The sequence below is a fragment of the Planococcus citri genome, chromosome 3, assembly GCF_950023065.1.
Source record: "Planococcus citri chromosome 3, ihPlaCitr1.1, whole genome shotgun sequence".
Classification (NCBI taxonomy): Eukaryota; Metazoa; Arthropoda; class Insecta; order Hemiptera; family Pseudococcidae; genus Planococcus; species Planococcus citri.
The window spans coordinates 69682785-69701185 of NC_088679.1; the positions used below are offsets into that span (position 1 = coordinate 69682785).

At 34.0% G+C, this 18401-nt stretch overlaps 3 protein-coding genes across 10 annotated transcripts; all 3 read right to left on the reverse strand.

Annotated features, from left to right (window-relative positions):
* Nucleotides 1-172: 172 nt before the first annotated feature.
* On the reverse strand, nt 173-5431 carry LOC135838636 (heat shock 70 kDa protein cognate 4-like). Of its 3 annotated transcripts, XM_065354347.1 has the most exons (8): nt 5267-5430; nt 4919-5129; nt 4096-4244; nt 3348-3557; nt 2028-3279; nt 669-1154; nt 473-526; nt 173-364 (listed from the first exon to the last, which is right to left on the reverse strand). In XM_065354347.1, the coding sequence occupies exons 2-8, from the start codon at nt 5118-5120 to the stop codon at nt 351-353; spliced, it is 2367 nt and encodes a 788-aa protein (XP_065210419.1). In that variant the 5' UTR covers nt 5121-5129; nt 5267-5430; the 3' UTR covers nt 173-350. The 3 variants fall into 3 exon arrangements, with proteins under 3 accessions (XP_065210419.1, XP_065210417.1, XP_065210418.1); XM_065354345.1 differs by having other exon boundaries at nt 173-526; nt 5267-5431; XM_065354346.1 differs by having other exon boundaries at nt 173-526; nt 5254-5431.
* Nucleotides 5432-6102: 671 nt separating this feature from the next.
* LOC135838637 (heat shock 70 kDa protein II-like) lies at nt 6103-10525 on the reverse strand. 2 transcript variants are annotated; one of them, XM_065354349.1, is made up of 9 exons: nt 10390-10525; nt 10190-10308; nt 9834-10056; nt 9606-9754; nt 9317-9526; nt 7869-9229; nt 7599-7705; nt 6402-6482; nt 6103-6320 (listed from the first exon to the last, which is right to left on the reverse strand). In XM_065354349.1, the coding sequence occupies exons 3-8, from the start codon at nt 10033-10035 to the stop codon at nt 6448-6450; spliced, it is 2064 nt and encodes a 687-aa protein (XP_065210421.1). In that variant the 5' UTR covers nt 10036-10056; nt 10190-10308; nt 10390-10525; the 3' UTR covers nt 6103-6320; nt 6402-6447. The 2 variants fall into 2 exon arrangements, with proteins under 2 accessions (XP_065210421.1, XP_065210420.1); XM_065354348.1 differs by lacking the exon at nt 10390-10525 and having other exon boundaries at nt 10190-10375.
* A 1232-nt stretch (nt 10526-11757) lies between these two features.
* Nucleotides 11758-17728, reverse strand: LOC135838638 (heat shock 70 kDa protein II-like). 5 transcript variants are annotated; one of them, XM_065354351.1, is made up of 8 exons: nt 17377-17727; nt 16992-17211; nt 16730-16878; nt 16437-16646; nt 12792-14149; nt 12499-12605; nt 12304-12347; nt 11758-12153 (listed from the first exon to the last, which is right to left on the reverse strand). In XM_065354351.1, exons 2-7 carry the CDS (start codon nt 17191-17193, stop codon nt 12313-12315), a joined length of 2061 nt encoding a protein of 686 aa, XP_065210423.1. In that variant the 5' UTR covers nt 17194-17211; nt 17377-17727; the 3' UTR covers nt 11758-12153; nt 12304-12312. The 5 variants fall into 5 exon arrangements, with proteins under 5 accessions (XP_065210423.1, XP_065210426.1, XP_065210424.1 ...); XM_065354354.1 differs by having other exon boundaries at nt 12495-12605; nt 17377-17726; XM_065354352.1 differs by having other exon boundaries at nt 11758-12347; nt 16992-17208; nt 17377-17728.
* Between the last annotated feature and the right edge of the window lie 673 nt (nt 17729-18401).

The following is an 18401-nucleotide window of genomic DNA, read 5'->3' on the forward strand; positions in this document are numbered from 1 at the left end:
TATATTTTAAAACAATGATGCAATTGATAATAAAGCGATGCACATATTACACAAGTACTACTACACCTATTAATCAGGTACATTGACAAACGACAATTAATTTTAAGGTTACTGTTACATAATAAATTTCTCATTTTGTACAATAGGTAGTTTTTTCAAAAAAAAAATAAAAATGAATAAAAACAAATTGACATTCAAGTACCTAGAAAGGTTTTACAATTTTATAAAATAGAACAATAAAGTAACATACAATTTAAATGGATTGGTATATAGTGAATAAAACTTTTAAAACATTGATCAGTCGCTCGCAATAAAATTAAAACGTACACCATAATCGGAATCGTCAATCGTCAATCATCGGAATCTGAAAACAATAATACCGGCATTAAAATTTGAAGAGAAGGAATGTGTTGTCTTCTTCGATTTCATCGAAGTGTTTGGATTCACTTCAGACTTTCATACTCATGCATACCAAAATCGATACTTTTGCCTTCAGACGAATCGCGATTACATTTAGAAGCCATTTCTGAAACATAGGTATGGTTTGGAAAATTAATTTTAAAATCATTTTTTAAAATTGGCTGATATAATTTTCTCAAATAACCTTATCTAGTATACTCGTACTTTCACCTAAATTTAGAAAACGAAAAAAAAAAATCACCCTATACCTGAAGGTTTGTTTTTCTGATGTCGTTTCGAGAAGCAGGCATTGAGTGCTTCATGTTTGTCATTTTCTTTTCGGCGGGTTTTAGCTGTCGAATTGACTGCATCGAATCTGGTTTTTAAATCCTCCAGTTTGCTTTCGTAAAGTTCTTTTTCGACGGAATGGTTTTGATTCAGCCAATGAATAGCTTCGTTACATTTTTTCAACAGCACATCTCTGTTGAACTTATCAATATTCGATTTTTCATCCTTCACGGTGCTCATCACCTCGATACAGTATGTTAATAAAGAGTTCTTGGCGGTAAATACGATGTCTTTTTGTTTATTTTCTTCAATTCGACATTTGTCGGCGTCTTCGGGAATTCCCTCAACTTTATCTTTACTGCAGCGTAAATCTTTATCGTGCGTGATGGTAATTTGATTCGTAAGGAAAGGATGACATGGACGCCGTTGAGATGATGAAGTTGAGTTGTTGAAAAGCATTATTTTCACTGCAAAAAAAAAAAAACAAAAAAAAAACATCACGAACTGTTAAAATTGTAGGTAAGTAACTTACAAAGAAGGTACGCCAACTAGCAGAAAATTTTTTGAATTGAACAGAGCTAGGTCGAACATGTAAAAATTTATCACCAACCGAAGCTTACGTGCATTTTTCGAATTTTGATAAATTTTTAATAACTACATTTTGGTCAAAAATGTAGAAAAAAATCAAAATTTCACCAAATTTACCAAGATTCATCGAATTGATTGAAGATGGTTTCAAACCGTGTGAGCAGTATTCTGGAGCCTCAAGCAGATTTTCAAACTTGAAATTTTGACAAAAGGTAAAATTTTGTGGCAATTTCAACTTTTAATAAAAAACCTGCTGGATATTCCAGAATTGCTTGAAACTGTTCGAAACGATTTTCGATCGATTTGAGAGGTTTTTGAAAATGAGACACAAACAAAATTTCAGCTTTCTAAATTAATTTAATAAATTGACACATTTTTCAAAATCATCAATAATCATGAACCAATTTTGGGCTAAAAATTCTTCAAAAATGTTCAAAAACATTTTGGTTTAAATATCTATCTTTTATTCTACATTTCCAAGAGTCTTGATCCAATTTTTCAGCTTGAAATTCTTCAAAAATGCTTGAAAAAAATTCGATAAAAATTTTTGATTATCCTCCAAAATTCAATTTTCAAAACCAAAAATCAAAAACTGCATTTTAGCTCCTTAAATTTCGGCTGCTGTCAAATTTTTGCATGTTCTTCGATCTAGCTTTGTCTAGTTGAAAAAATTTTCTCCAATATGAAATTCTTCCCTGTTAAGGCGAATTTTTATTTATTCATTATTTCTTCAGACAAGTAGGTATGCATACCTTGATTGATGAAACCATCCATTGCATCAGATACGTTTTCCAATTCTTTCTGTTTACATTCATATAGTTCCTTTCCAGCGGATTGATGAGAATTCAACCATAAAATTGTATCTTCGCATTTATTCAAAATCAAGTCTTTTTCAAAATTGAGAACTTTATCTACCAATTTAGAACAACATGATTTCAAAGCATTTTTGGCAGATAATGCAGCGTTTCGTTCTTCTTGTTGTCGTTTAAGCCGATATTTTTCAGCATCACTGATCATACGATTAACTTCAAAACAGCTCAGACGATTTCTATCGTACTTGACTTTTAATTGGCTCACAGAGCCAGTCCATGTTTGAACGGCGGTTACCTTTAAAGTACACTTAGCATCGATTTCAAACGTTATATAGGCTGAAGTATTTCCAGTAGGTGCATGATGAATACCGCTAAGCTCCACTTGACCCAGGTAATGATTCAGCTTCACAGCAGGATATTCGCCTTCGTACACTCCGAAACGGAAACAAGATTGATGAACTCCTTTCATATCAAAAACAGCTGTTTGTCTGGTTGGAATTGGAGTTCTGCGTTTAACGATCACAGCCATTTCATCATATTTTGCATTTACACCTAACGATAATGGGGTACAATCCGTTAACACTGCATTTTGTTCTTCCTTAATAGATTCGTCAATGTTTAATATGGAAGCTTGTAGGGCAGCACCGTAAGCAACTGTTTCATTTGGATGGATCGACATGTAGAAGTCCTTTTCGCCGAGGAAATTTTGTAACATTTTCTGAATTTTTGGCATTCGGGATGAAGTACCAATTAAAACGACATGTTCGATCTCAGTTTTGTCGATGGCAGCGTCTTGGATGGCTTTATTAATTACTACCAATGCCCTTCGGAAGAAGTCGTCGTTCAGTTCTTCGAAAAAAGCACGATAAATCCTAGTATGGTAATCAATACCATCGTGAAAAGACTCGATGTCGATATTGGCTACAGGAGATGATATCAGAATTCCTCTTGCTCGTTTACAAGCAGCTAGCAAGCGACTTGACGTTTTTTTATTATTTGTGAGCTTTTTGTTGTATGTATCTTTGAAATCTTGAGCGAAATAGTTGACCATTCGCTTGTCATAGTTATCGATGTCTAAGTAGGCTTTGTGTATGCTTGAGATTACTTTGAAAACGCCGTTTTCGAGTGCCAAAACGGAGACATTGAAATTTCCACCCTCCATATCCAAAACCAATACTTTAAGAGGGGAGAGCTGTAAAATTTGAGCGAATTAGTCGACTGATGATCAGTAAAATTATCAAAAATAAAAGCAATACGTACCTTTTGTTCTAAACCGTAAGCAATAGCAGCAGCAATAGGTTCATCAATGATACTTAATAAATTCAGGCCGGCGAATTTAGCTGCATCTATGGTAGCTGCTCTTTGAGAATCGTTGAAATAAGCTGGTACAGTGATTACAGCATTTCGAATCGTTTTACCTAGATAGGCTTCGGCAGTCTCTTTCATTTTCCCAATTATTACTGAAGATATCTGTAGAAATAATTGATTCGACATGAGTATAAGTAGGTAGTAGTCTACAGTGCAACTGACAGTAGTGTGGCTAAATAAAAAAAGTAGGTACCTACCTACCTATTTAATTTAGAGCTCAAAATTCTTCAAAAACACTCAAAATTTTCAAACGAGCAAAAAACTTGTTTTTTGTTGAGATTTTTGAATTTCTTGTGAAATTTTAATTCATCTCGATAGGATTGCACGACACGTTTTCAAAAATTCCAAAAGTAATGTCCTAATTTTTGGGCTCAAAATTTTTCAAAAATGCTCAAAAAACATTTTCACCGGACTAATGGAACTTTTTTTGTAAAATTCAGCCCATTTTGATAGATCACGAGAATTTTTCAAAAAAAAAAAAATCGGAAAATCAACACCAAATTTAGGACTTGAAAATCTTCAAAAGTGCTCAAAGTTCTTCAAGGCGATAAAAAAAATATGTCGAGGAGATCACTTTTCACTACACCAGTTAGACATAGAAATGGACCGTCAAATAATTTAAACAAGTGTCAATACATACGTCTTCAGGAAAGTACTTTTGATAGCTGCCTAAGTGTTTAACTTTGAGTTGTGGTTTTTCATTGTGTTCAGTTATCTGGAAAGGCCAATGCTTTACACTGGCCAAAGAATGAACATCGTTGTACTTACAACCCAACATCTTTTGAACATCTGTAGAAACATAGCAACAATCACAGAATTACAAATTGATTTATGAGAAATGAAATACATGCTATCAAAAGGTAGATACTATAGCTAGATAGGTAATCTTACAGGGTGCCCAGAAATATCGGGTACCCCAAAGAGAGTTTTTCATTAAAAATATAGGTTGGCAACGTGAAATAGATGCATATGATTGGTGGAATGTTATCTCTCCAGTCCAACAACCAATCATGTGCTATCATTATTATCATTCACTGTGACCAACCGAAGTAATTAGCAGAAAACTTTTTTAGGGGTACCCGATATTTCTGGACACCCTGTACATATTCTTTATCCCAACGCTGGTTTAAATAGGGCACTAGTTTAAATTGGCGTAGGTAGGTACCTATTTGTTTCATAGCCAAATACCCACATGTTTTAGAAAATCGAATACCAATTCAAAAAAAAAAATTAATTTAAGAGCGATCTTGAAATATTAACCCACGTATTTTCATAATTCCTGATGCAAATTTGTGCACTTTCGAACAGAATTTTATAGCGTTTACAAAATGGAAAATCTTCAAGGATAATTAGTGTTCATCACAAATTAGGTACCGTTAAACTTATTCACAAGTTACTTTAATGAAGCGAAATTTTCAAAATTAGTGGAAAACACGAAAGAAAATATTTTGAAACATACTTACCATAAATAGTATTTTTGGGATTACTCTTCGATTGATTTTCGGCTGCTTCACCGATCAAAGTTCCGTTATCTGTAAATGCGACATAACTCGGCGTAATTCTGCTACCTTGATCATTGGCGATAATTTCAACTTTTCCGAACTGGTAAACGCCAACACAAGAGTATGAGGAACCGAAGTGAATTCCAATCGCTGGTGAATTCATTGGTACGACCTACACATATGTAAATCATAATTGCACACACGAAAAATTACTGAATCATTTCAATTATTGAACACTTCATGGACAAATTTGGATGATGAAAAAATCACATAAAGAATGAATAAAATAACGCAACTCATTAGGTATACCTCGACGAAAAGTTACACAACACTCCAAAGAAAGGCGTTAATCGTACACGAATGATTACCGGTATCTGGAAATTGCAATTTACATTCACACAATCGAGATTCACAAGATTAGGAAAGCAAGTCGCTTCGTAGCGTTGACTTCATTACTAATACTCTTTGAAAATCATCAACGAATACTACGAATGAATAAGAATTTCATTGCGAACGATTCCCTCGTAGATAAGAGAGTGAAGCTTGGTACGACTGGCATAAATGTAACATTGTTGCATATCGTCACATGTTATTGATCTTTTTCAATTTTTCATAGCGATCATTATCTTCTTTTTTTTTTCTTAAAAAACAAACAATGAAACAAAAACAATTCTCCCCTAGTAATAAAAACAATGAAATACGTTTAGGTTGAAATATCTTCACAAAGATCTTCAGAAATTGTTTCTAAAAAGAGAAATCATTCCGTAATTAGAATTGAAGGAAATTGGGAGATATAGAGACTGTATGAAAGGAATAAGGGCACAATAAGTAGGTATATCTGCTCATGTTTCGAGCGTTCAGAAATACATACCTACTTACCATGATGTTGCGCGATAAATAAATAAAAACAATAATTTGCTTTCGACGTTGAAACATTTCAGTGAAAAATGAAAACGAAACCCAATTTCATAAGCTCCTGAAATGAGGGTAGGGCGAATTGAATACCTCTACCCGTTTGACACCGATAATGAAACGTAAAGTATTTCATAGAAAATTGGCTCATCGCAAGGCGCAAATTCTGTGGTATTTGTGAAACATGTTAACGAGTAAGTAGGTATATTGAAAGGAAAAAAATTGATTATTTTTGTATATAATTTTAAAACATACATTTCAAGACAATTATGCACTCATACTCATATCTTTAAAAAGAAGAATCAGAATACAAGCATGAATAATACAACATGAAAATCACAAAATACACATTTAACAACTATACTTATCGCAGACACCACTGACCACTGCATGATTCAACTACTGATAAATCGCCACTGAAATCATTAGGTTAGGTACCAACTCATGAAATCTGCAAAATATAATCAACTCATTAGGTGGATGAAATTTATTCATGTACCTATTTCAAAACTCATTACGCTTTCAAATTTACTTCAAGTTGAAGAAAAGGTGTCTGTGCTTAATTTAGTCCAATGCATTCAAGTACTGGTGTTTTTACCGAGTATTCCATTCACTGCGAAAGAAAAATAATAAAATAAATAAACAAGTATAAACACTAATAATGAAAGGTTCAAAATTGAGTAATTTTTCATTACTGTCAAAACCCCTAATTTCGGACACTTTTCACGTTTTTCGTAAAACGAGCGATTCAACTTGGTGTTTGTCTTCACATTCTCATAGAATGTCACCGTGTGAACAGTTTTTGAGCATCAATTTATAAATTTTACGTGATTTTGCTTGTTTAATTTGAATTCGAAAAGTGTCCGAAATTAGGTCCAAGGTATCCTAATTTCGGACACTTTTTCTTTAACGTGCGAACTCGAAAATTTTAGTTGAAAAAGAAATTATTTACCCCTGAAAAACGACTACAATCAAAAACAGCTCGAATCATGATGTGAAATGTAGAAAAAAAAGATTTTTCAAGGAAATGTTCAGCACTCTCATTATACGCTTTCTTGTTAGAAAAATAAGTTGGTAACATTGAACAATTTCTTATCAAACTCCTTGTTGATGATTTTACGGCTCAGACTTCTACTTTTCAGTATGGTTTTTAGGAAAATGAGTGAAATAATAGTGCAATTCTTCATCAAAACTGAAAAGACTTGAATAAAATACCGTTGAACTCGAAAAATACACATTTGCAAGTGCGTCAGTGTTACCCTTCCAAACTCAGTAATGCGTGAACCAAAGTGTCCGAAATAATGATCCGTTTCGCGACTTTTTCAGTTTTTAGGATTTAAATAATAGAAACAAGACGTGAAATTTGGGGAATGAATTTTATTTTTCATTACCAGTGACTTCTTGATATTTTAGAGCGATTTTCATGGTTATGAAAGCATTTGGATAGACGCTGTGAATAACTTTTTCCTCACTCTTTATATGAAGCACTTTGTAAAGTCCATTTTGATGACTAAAGAAATAGTGTAAAATGAAAATTCTTACATCAGGGAGATTGTCCGTGATCTAAACTAATAGAAGAAGTGTTCACTTTTACTTGTACCCTTAGTTCTTATCAATAAAATAGCAAAAACATCTAGTGTCCGAAATTACGTACCCTGTCCGAAATTAGGGGTTTTGACAGTACGCCCTTTCTCCTTGCATAGACAATAATACAAATATACACGCATACCTAGATTGAGGAGAGCAACTTTTGCTTTCATGTAGGTCAGCCAATACAGATTTCCTAGTTCCTGGTCTCCTTGGTACTTATCGGGATGAAATTTAGAAGCTAATTCCCTGTAAATTTGACAAAAAATAACCAAATTAATAAATAATAAGTTAATAAGTAATTGAAACCTAATATTTTATTGATTATGAATGAGTAATAAATTTCTTCGAATCTCTTCTAAAAGTACGAAACCATTTCACTAGATCAAAAACAAAATTTACGCAAATTTACCTGTAGGCATTCTTGATTTCATCTTCGGAGGCATCTTTCCCCACGTTCAACATTTCACAATATTTGTCGTTTTCTTTATTAGGCCAACGAGCTATCGAAATGATTACATCGAATATTTTTTTCAATTCTTCATGCTTACGCTCGAATAATTCTTTTTCAGGTGGCAGGACAGAATTCAACCAGGAGATGGTTTCTTCGCATTTTTTCAAAATCAAGTCCTTATCAAATTGATTAATTTTACTCTTCAATTTTTCACCTTGTACGGTGCTTTTCACGTTGACACAGTACGATTTTAAGGCTGACTTGGCGACTAATGCAGCTTTTCGGTTTTCTACTTTGGATCGCAATTTTTCAGCGTCCTCGATCATACGCTCAATTTCGTCCTTACTGAGACGACCTTTATCGTATGCGATAGTCAATTGATTCGTATTACGGGTAGATTTTTCCACAGCGGTCACGTTTAGGATACCATTAGCATCTATTTCAAAAGTTACATCAATTTTAGCTTGCTTAGCGGGTTTAGGAGGGATTCCAGTAAGTTCAAATTGACCCAGCAAATGATTATTCTCTGTTGTGGGATATTCACCTTCGTACACTTTGAATCCTGCACTAGTTTGATTATCATCCATCGTGCAGCGTGGTTTAGTAATTCTTGCTGGAATAGGCGAGTTACGTTTGAAAAACACAGTCATTTCTTGGTGATCGGGTCCACCGCCAATACCTAACGACAATGGTATAACGTCGAATAACACTAAATTTTGAACCTGCTTTGATCCGTCGCCATTCAGTACGGCAGCTTGCACGGCTGCTCCATATGCTACAGCTTCATCCGGGTTAATTGATTTGCTTAATTCTTTTCGGTCAAAAAAATCTTTCAACAATTCTTGTATTTTAGGGATACGAGACGAGCCACCGACTAACACAACGTGATCGATTTGAGTTTCATTCATTTTGGCATCTTTGATTACTTTCTCGATCTGTTCCATTATGCTTTGGAAAAAAGTTGAGTTCAATTCTTCAAAACGAATGCGAGAAATCGAGCTGCAGAAATCGATGCTACCGTACATGATTTCGATTTCGGCTACAGTAGACGATGATAAAGCTCTCTTTGCTCCTTCGCAAGCAGTTCGTAGTAAGCTTAGGGCTTTTTTGTTTTGGGTGACGTCTTCATTGCATTTACGTTTGATTTCCTCAACGAAATAATTGACCATTACGTTATCGAAATCTTCGCCGCCCAAATGAGTATCACCTGCGGTTGAAATCACTTCAAAAATACCCTTCTGGATGGTCAGCACTGAAACATCGAAAGTTCCTCCGCCGAGATCGAAAATCAATACGTTTTGCGCACCAGAGTTGGAGTCCTGAAGAAATTAAAAGTGAATTAGTCAACGCGTTTTTTTTGTTTTTTTTTTTCTACGAAAGTTCACTCAACACATTTGGTACCGTACATTCTTTTCCAGTCCATACGCAATGGCGGCAGCAGTAGGTTCATTAATGATACGTAGTACATTTAATCCGGCAATTTTGGCAGCATCAACAGTAGCCGATCTTTGAGAATCATTGAAATAAGCCGGTACAGTGATTACAGCTTTTGTAACTGCTTGGTCCAAATAAGCTTCGGCTGTTTCTTTCATTTTTCGCAACACCATCGAAGATATCTACAGAAAAATCAAGTCAAGAAAATAAATGTAATGAATAATAAATTACAAAATGTTAAATAAGTCACGAAACACTTACTTCTTCCGGAGAGTATGTTTTGAAAGCGCCTTGGAATTCAACTTGGATTTTCGGTTTGTTGTTATCATCAATGACTTGGAAGGGCCAATGCTTCAAATCTGCCTGAACTGTATCATCGTCGTACTTACGACCCATCAATCTTTTGACATCTGCGTATATATCAATAAAAACCCAAAGTAAGTACATGTTAGATAGTGAAGAATGCGCACAGAAAATTGAAAAACTCACCGTAAACAGTATTACGTAGATTTCTAGTTGATTGTTTTTTGGCGGCGTCTCCGATCAAGATTTCGACATCTGTGAAAGCAACATAACTCGGCGTCGTTCTGTTCCCTTGATCGTTCGCGATAATTTTAACTTTTCCATTTCGGAAAACACCAACACAAGAATTCGTAGTGCCCAAGTCTATACCAATCGCTATATCATCCATTCTTACTGTTATTGGTAATATCTGTCATAATCAGAAACCCAAAATTAGAAATTACTGATGCTGTTTCAACAGCTGCTAGATGCCATTCAAGCGAGGTACAATACTGAATAAATTACAATTACAGAAATAGATAGAAAATGAAAATAAAACATACCCAACTTTTTCGTAGGTGAAATCTACGGTTCGTTAGAAGTTATACGACACCGAAATATGAAGCATCGAACCAATTGGGATCCGTATTGTATTAAAAGCGAATTAAATCGAGTATGCCACCTGAAAATTGAGATAATGTACACTGACACATTGAGTAAAGATACGAGTACTGAATTTTGATATGAAAGATGAAACACTCACCAGAGCAGAGGAGAGGACAGAAATACCACGTGAATTCACATAAAAGGCATCAGTTATCTACTAAAGAAATTGATAAGACTGGTCTGACTGGTGTGATGTGTTACTGGTTGCCTATTCGAACATTCATGAGGGACAAAGGATGCAGCGAATACCTTCAAAAAACAAGAGAAACTGAGTATTAAAATGAATGATCCGTTAGTTAGACGTTATTATCAAACAAAAAAAATTGAATAAAAAAATATTTTTGGAAAAACAGTAACTTATTTCTTCATTCCAAATTTGGATGATTTTTCAAGGTTTTTCAAGGTTTTTGATTTGAAAAATTATTATTATTATTTTTTTATAAGTTTCAGTGAAAGCTTGTATGTAAAAGAGAACGAGAAAAAGGGATTCGATCAGAAGTTTTTTTTCAAAATTTTATGGAACCTAATCCGAGAAGGAAGAGAGCAATCACATCCTTGTGAATGAAAATTTAGGAATTATTGTTTGTTGATTGTTGAGCATATTTTTTTTCCCAGAAAAATTACGCCAATTGTAAGCGTGTTTCAAAGAATATTTTGACTTTAGCAAGTCCAAGGTATAGGTACCTTTTTTAAAAATTTACAGAGTTCTCTGAAAAAGTTCGAACTTCGAACCTTCAAAAAAATCAAAAAAATGGGTACCTACTATTTTCCTCACTCATCCTCACGAATGTCAATACTTAGCAACTATCATTAAATAATTAGGAATTGAAAAAATTAAATGGTACAAAATTCAGAAAAATAGGTACCTACTGGAATTTGAAAAGATCTTGCCTGATCCCAATAGGTACTAACTTATGTATTTCACCACTAAAAATTCCATTTGATTTTATTTGTTCGAAGGTTTTTCGTATGGTCTCCAGTAGATAGGTAACTTCGCTTGACAAAGTCGTCTAATCTCTTTCTAGTAAACATTTGTAATTTTTTTTAAATTTTGAAATACTCATCACAAATTAGGCTACCCGACAAATGGAAGTAAGAATAAAAACGTTCCTGAAAAAAGACAACAATCATACAAAAACTGTTTTGGACGGGTTTGGTATTGGAAAATTGTTCAATTTATATGTATATTGTATACTTGACTTTTTTTTTCAATGATTGGAAAATTGAGCACTTCTTAAAAACTCTTTCTTCGAACAAAAAACATGATAAAATACGTTATTTTACCCTCTCTCTTTCACATTAAAAAAAAAGTATTTGTATTTTTGAGTAGAAATATATCTTTACAATGACAGTCGCCAACGGCCGTTCCTATAGAAAAATGGTTTTGATCATATGATTAGAACTTGAGGTAGGTAATTAGGTAATTGAAGAAATTAATCACATGAAATACCAGTTCATCAAGGCGTAAATTCAGTAACATTTTCTTTTCTCAATATAAACATAAGCATAGATATAAGATAAATTGATTATTTTTTTTTTTTTCATAGAAAACTTTTGAAACATGCATTTTAATGCAGTTTCAAACTGAACAATACGCATTGGTAAGTCGTACGTCGTACAATATAACATAACATAATGAAAAGTAAAACAAAATAGGTACGCGTCCTACGCAGAAAATAAAAATGAGCAGGTATCGTTAAAAATAATGCAAGTACATTACTCAAAAAAGAAAATTCTAAACTACCTATATAAATCACAGATATCATCGATTCAACCGCAGACATACTGCGAAGAATAAATCAAATCCAGCGCCGCTATTGAAATATGATAATAAAGTACGAGTAATTTTCGAGTTTGAGATCTGCAAAAAAATCAAATTCATTAGAGAGATGAAACATATCCTTGTGCTTTCAAACATTTTCAAGCTTTCGAATTCAACTAATGGAAAAGGTAGCGATGGGAACAGAGAAACGATGAAACGTAATTGGTGATGAATTTTGTTTTTGCGTACTTTCAACTTTCAAGCGCTGGAGTTGTTACCAAATATTCCGTTAACTGTAAAAAAAAAAAAAAAAAAAAAAAGTGCACTAATGTTAATAGGCAATGAATCGTTTAAATTAAAGTTGAGTTAGTTGAGCATATTTTCATTAAACTATTTATCCACGAATATGCATACTCAAGTACATAATGTATTACGCATACCTACTTAGATTAATGAGACCATCTTTCGCCTTCATAAACGTAAGCCAGTACATATTTCCAATTTCTTCATCTCCTTGATATTTGTCAGGATGGTATTTTGCAGCTTTATCCCTGCGAATACGATTTGAATGATATCATTAAGTAGGTATCTATCTTTCTAAATTGAAATCTAGATTTTAATTGACTATTCAGTGTTTAGCTCGACAAATTTTTTTTGAATCTCCTTCATTCAGCATGGGGTATACAAAAAGTAGATTCATCGAGTTGGAAAAAAAATACAGCAAATTAGGTACCTACCTGAAAGCTTGATTGATTTCACTCTGGGAGGCATCTTTAGACACGTTTAATATTTCGAAATATTTATCGCTTTCCTTTCCAGAATACTTAGCTAACGAAATGATTACATCGAATATATTCTGTAATTCATCCAGCTTACGTTCATACAGCTCTTTTTCAGTCAACTCTTCCGAATTCAACCAGGCAATCGTTTCTTGGCATTTTTTGAGAATCATGTCTCTATCGAATTTAATAATTTTTTCTTTTAGTGTTGCGTCTTGAATCGTGCTCTTCATGTTGATACAGTACGACTTTAAAGAATTTTTGGCGGCTAATGCAGCTTTTCGTTTTCTTTGTTTGGCTTGATCTTTTTCGGCGTCGTTGATCATACGTTGAATTTCATCTTGACTGAGACGACGTCTGTTATACGTGATGGTAATTTGATTCGTACTACCGGTTTCTCTATCGATGGCGGTTACCTTTAATATACCATTCGCATCGATTTCGAAAAATACATCGACTCTGACTTTCCCAGCAGGTAATACGGGGATACCAGTAAGATCAAACCGCCCGAGGAAATTATTATCCTTCGATAAAACGAATTCCCCTTCGTACACATCGAATGGCATACTAGATTGGTCATCTCCTAGTGTGGTGTACAGTCTAATGTATCTAGCTGGAATCGTGGTATTGCGTTTAATCACCACACTCATTCTATCGTCAGCACCCACATTGATACCTAATGACAAAGGTGTGACGTCGAATAACACAACATTTTGTATCACCTCTGATTGGTCACCGCTTAGAATAGCAGCTTGTATGGCTGCACCGTAGGCTACTGCTTCATCCGGATTAATCGACTTGTTCAATTCCTTACCGCCGAAAAAATCTTGCAGCATTTTTTGTATTTTTGGAATACGAGACGAGCCACCGACTAAAACGACGTGATTGATTTGATTTTTATCTATTTTAGCGTCTTTGATGGCTTTTTCAACCAGATCCATTGTACTTTTGAAGAAGTCTGAGTTTAGTTCTTCAAAACGAGCACGAGAGATTGAACTGTAAAAATCTACACCATCGTAAAGAGACTCGATTTCGATATCGGCGATAGTGGCCGATGATAAATTTCTCTTCGCTTCTTCGCAAGCGGTTCGCAGACGTTGCAGAACTTTCATGTTTTGGGTAAGATCTTTCTTGTATTTACGTTTGATTTTTTTGACGAAATAGTTGACCATTCGGTTGTCGATATCTTCGCCGCCCAAGTGAGTATCTCCGGCGGTTGAAATAACTTGGAAAACGCCGTTTTGAATGGTCAAGATAGAGACATCGAAAGTTCCGCCGCCGAGATCGAAAATTAATACGTTTTGCTCGTCGGAATTCTGAAAAAAATCGAAACGAATTAGTCGATTAAAGTTTAATGATTCAATTTCATGTCGGATGAGTCACTTTTTGGGCTATGGTTCATTGAGTTTTTTCAACACTTTTTTTGTAGGTTTATTTGGGGGGGGGGGGTAATAGAGCCCTAACATTTTGATCAAAAGGCAAAAAAAAGGTGAAATAATTTGAAGAATACAAGACGTATGCTCCGAGTCAATTTCTGTGTTCCTGAAATTTTCAAAAAATCGATTAAATAACGTATCTGCCTAGAACAATAATTCGCAAAAATTGAAAAATTCATAATTCAAAAATCAGAAAATATTTTAATTTGTGATAAGATGGAAATTTTCAATTTAGTATCCGAAATTACGAATTAAAAAAAAATATTTGTTGCATGTATTTTCCTTCAACTTTTCAAGCATTCAGAATTTCGTCAGGTAAGCTTCAGCAACTTGCAAGTGCGGGGGGAAGGTCTTTGCCCCTAGTAACTGAAGTAACCAAAAAAGCTCGAAAAATTAATCAAAAATGTAACAAAAAGTAAGGAAAAGCTAATTTTTGGCAAAAAGCCAGACTTCAACAATTTTGACGAAAAGAAGAACATTTTGGAAATTCTTGGAAAAATAAAAACGAGAATTTTAAAAAGTATTTTGGAAAAGTGTAACTTTTCAGAATTTTTGCAAAAAACGACAATTTTTAGTAATTTTGTTAAAAATCGAGAATTTTTGACAATTTTTGGCGAAAAGAAAGACTGGACAATTTCATCATAAAGTAAAATTTTTTGTCAATTTCGGTAAAAAAGCGACTCTTTTTGGATAATTTTTGCAAAATAGTTAGAATCTTGAGCAATTTTTTCTAAAAATCGAGGATTTTTTTGTCAAAAAACAGCAATTTTTGGGAATTATTTTAACTGACAATGTGATATCGAGACTTTTCAACTGCTGAATATCCGAAGTTTTGGCAATTTTTGGCAAAACCAAAGACTTTTGGAAAATTTTTGAAAAAATACATAACTCTTTGGAATTTTTTGCAAAAAACGGTACCTATACAGAGTGTCCGGGGAGTGGTGGTACAAACTTCAGATTTGGATATAACCGGGTACGACTAAGAAAAAACGTTAGATGAACAAGTTGCCTATTTTGAAAATTGAAGGGGCAAAATGACATTTTGATAACAAACAGATCAAATGAAAATTTTGATGGTGGGAACTGGTAGTATTTTTGAAAACTGAGCAAATTTTGTCCTTACAAATTTTTGCCGAACTTGAAAATTGAAGGGGCTATGACCACATTTAGAATGAAAAAAGACTCGAAGAAAAAATCAATAGCGAAAATGGATTCTAAATTCAAAATTGATCAAATTTTATTCTCTTCAATTTTTGGCCCAGATCAAAATTGGAGGAGCTACGCGACATTCAAAGTATGAGAAATTTCAAGGGTTGCTCAATTTTTTTGAAATTTCTTTTACTTTCAATGTTGCGTAGATCCTTCAATTTTCAAGTTAGGCAAAAATCTGTAGGAACAAAATTTGCTCAGTTTTCAAAGTACTACCAGTTCCCATCATCAAAATTTTCATTTTATTTGTTTATTATTAAAATGTAATTTTGCCCCTTCAATTTTCAAGATAGGCAACTTGAGTTTTGACATCCACTCACCAGACACCCTGTATAGGTAATTGTTAATTATTTATGCTGATAAAAACAAAAATTTTAGTCATGTTTCTGAAAAAGCGAATACCTAAGTAATTAATTTTTTCTGCAAAAAGGATCAAGACTAAAAATTTTAGCAAAAATCAGGACTTCAAATATTGGTTTTAAGAAATGATGATTTTTTGCAATCTTGGTCGAAAAAGGGAGACTTTGTTTCTATTTTTCGCCTAAAAATGTGAGACGTTTTGGCAACAAAAGTGAGGCTTTTGAATAAATTTCAGAAAAAAATTACTTAATACTTTTTTGATTTTTTTGCGAAAAGGCGTCAATTCTTAGTAAGAAAAATGACTACGTATTTCGATCAGACTCGATGCGTGGGCATTATGACTAGAAATTTCAACAGCCGAAAAAGGAAAAAAACACACTCCCACCTGCTCAAGCCTCAAAGGGAAACGGTGGAATGGGAGGTAAATGATGACAATCTGCTTTTTCAGAAAAAATAGTAATATGGAGCATGAAGACAAAATGTTGAGCAAAATCAAAGGCCCTAAGCCCAAAACTGATTGATTTAATAAAAGTTGCGTAAAAACAGCGAGAAATTCATCAGCGAGTAGGTAGGTAGATATAGTTACATATCTACGTACTTTTTTCTCCAGACCGTAAGCAATGGCTGCAGCAGTAGGTTCATTAATGATACGCAACACGTTTAAACCAGCAATGGCAGCGGCGTCTACGGTAGCAGCTCTTTGAGAATCGTTGAAATAAGCTGGTATTGTGATTACAGCGTTTTTAACCGGTTTGCCCAAATAAGCTTCGGCGGTTTCTTTCATCTTTCGCAACACCATTGAAGATATCTAAGAAAAATCGGATCAAGAGATTTACACATAATGTACTCGTACCATGGAACGTTGAACGATTAAAAGATTCCGATACTCACTTCTTCTGGAAAATAGGTTCTAGAAGCACCTTGAAATTCAACTTTAATTTTTGGTTTCTTGTTATCATCGATAACCTGGAAGGGCCAATGCTTCATATCAGCCAGAACGGTTTCGTCGTCAAATTTACGTCCCATTAATCTTTTAATATCTGTGCATACCAAAAACAAAATCATTTACTCACTCAAGTAAGTATGAAGTTGAAACAAAATCAATTAGCAAAATTATTTCGACGAAGCAAGCAAAAAGTAAAAAAAAACTTACCAAAAACCGTATTTTGCAGGTTTTTAGTGGATTGATTCTTGGATGCCTTGCCTACCAATGTTTCTATCTCAGTAAAAGTGACACAACTCGGCGTAGTTCTGTCACCTTGATCGTTCGCGATTATTTCCACTTTTCCATGCTGGAAAACACCGACACACGAGTACGTAGTGCCCAAATCAATACCAATCGCTGGAGCATCCATTTGTTATTGGCACGTCTTCTGGAATAACATGAATGATAATGCAGCATCAGTATATAGGAACTTATGCTGAAGTACCTTAGTACCTATATCCATTGAGTACAGTCAACAGTGCTACTTAAACTAGATACCGAGTACATTATTATTTATTACTATACAGAAATAAATTCAAAATGAAAAACATACCACAAATGTTTCGTCGTCGAGGAAATAATGTAAACTTTTTCAGTTTTTCTAGAAGTTGCAGCACACTATAAGATGGAATATTGAACGAATCGAAATTCGCGTGATAGATAGATACCTATGTACTAGGTACATTAATCGCGAATTATTTCGAATATAGGTACATCGTCAGAAAATTTCAATTTACAATGCAACATTTTCGAACAAACGATCTGCACTCTACCTGATGCGTTATCGAAATCCACACTGAAACTAAAACTCGTACAAAATTAACTACAGGGACAAGGTCATGGACGACCTTTATAAACATTGCATAATATAACCATTCAGTTAAGATATGCACGTATCTAATCTATCTAGCCTACGTGTTGTCGATAAGATTGCGAATGATGATGTGATATTCAATTTATCATCGGTATCAAATACTTTCATCCGTTTAACTTTTTTTCCGGTTTGTTGCGTTATCTAATACTACACTCACGTTTTGAATAATAAATACATTTCCCCCCTTTTTTTTCATAGGTACTTTTCAAAATACCCAACTCATGTGTATGTATCATAGTAGTAGTACGAGTACGAGTATATGTAGATGTACATATGCTACAACGATAAATGGTTGAAATGAAAGAACGAATTAAAAAACCCACCTGAAAAAAAAACAATCATAGAAAAATCACCCTAGACTTTTGTTTTTGAATGAAAGATTCTGGTTGTTGCGTCAATATTTTTCTCGATGATCGATTTGACTTCGATGGTCCTGACGAGTTGAAGTACCTATCCATACTCAATATCATGACCTAGTAAATATTCAATTAAAAATTGATTCTTTTGTTTTTTAAGTAACAATTTTTCTTCATGCTTTTTTCGAGTTTTTATTTTATTTCACATGTTTTTAAAAGCATTTTTTTAACCCGCCACCCACAACATGGTGACAATTGTCACAAACCACTGGTTTCTTCTTGCGTTCGCTGTTCTGCCATTCATTTGCCGTGTTCAAAAGGTTGCCTACTTTTTTATTTTAAGGGGCA

Coding starts and splice junctions, on each gene's coding strand:
- LOC135838636 (XM_065354345.1), bottom strand. CDS start 5,120: ATGAATTCACCAGCGATTGGAATTCACTTCGGTTCCTCATACTCTTGT. Junction 3,558..4,095: donor AAAAGTACTTTCCTGAAGAC/GTATGTATTGAC, acceptor TTATTTCTACAG/ATATCTTCAGTAATAATTGG. Junction 527..668: donor TCAGAAAAACAAACCTTCAG/GTATAGGGTGAT, acceptor CCTATGTTTCAG/AAATGGCTTCTAAATGTAAT.
- LOC135838637 (XM_065354349.1), bottom strand. CDS start 10,035: ATGGATGATATAGCGATTGGTATAGACTTGGGCACTACGAATTCTTGT. Junction 7,706..7,868: donor GAAATCAAGAATGCCTACAG/GTAAATTTGCGT, acceptor TCAAATTTACAG/GGAATTAGCTTCTAAATTTC. Junction 6,483..7,598: donor AGTTGCTCTCCTCAATCTAG/GTATGCGTGTAT, acceptor TTTCTTTCGCAG/TGAATGGAATACTCGGTAAA.
- LOC135838638 (XM_065354352.1), bottom strand. CDS start 17,193: ATGGATGCTCCAGCGATTGGTATTGATTTGGGCACTACGTACTCGTGT. Junction 16,879..16,991: donor CCTGCAAAATACGGTTTTTG/GTAAGTTTTTTT, acceptor TGGTATGCACAG/ATATTAAAAGATTAATGGGA. Junction 14,150..16,436: donor CTTACGGTCTGGAGAAAAAA/GTACGTAGATAT, acceptor GATTTTTTTCAG/AATTCCGACGAGCAAAACGT.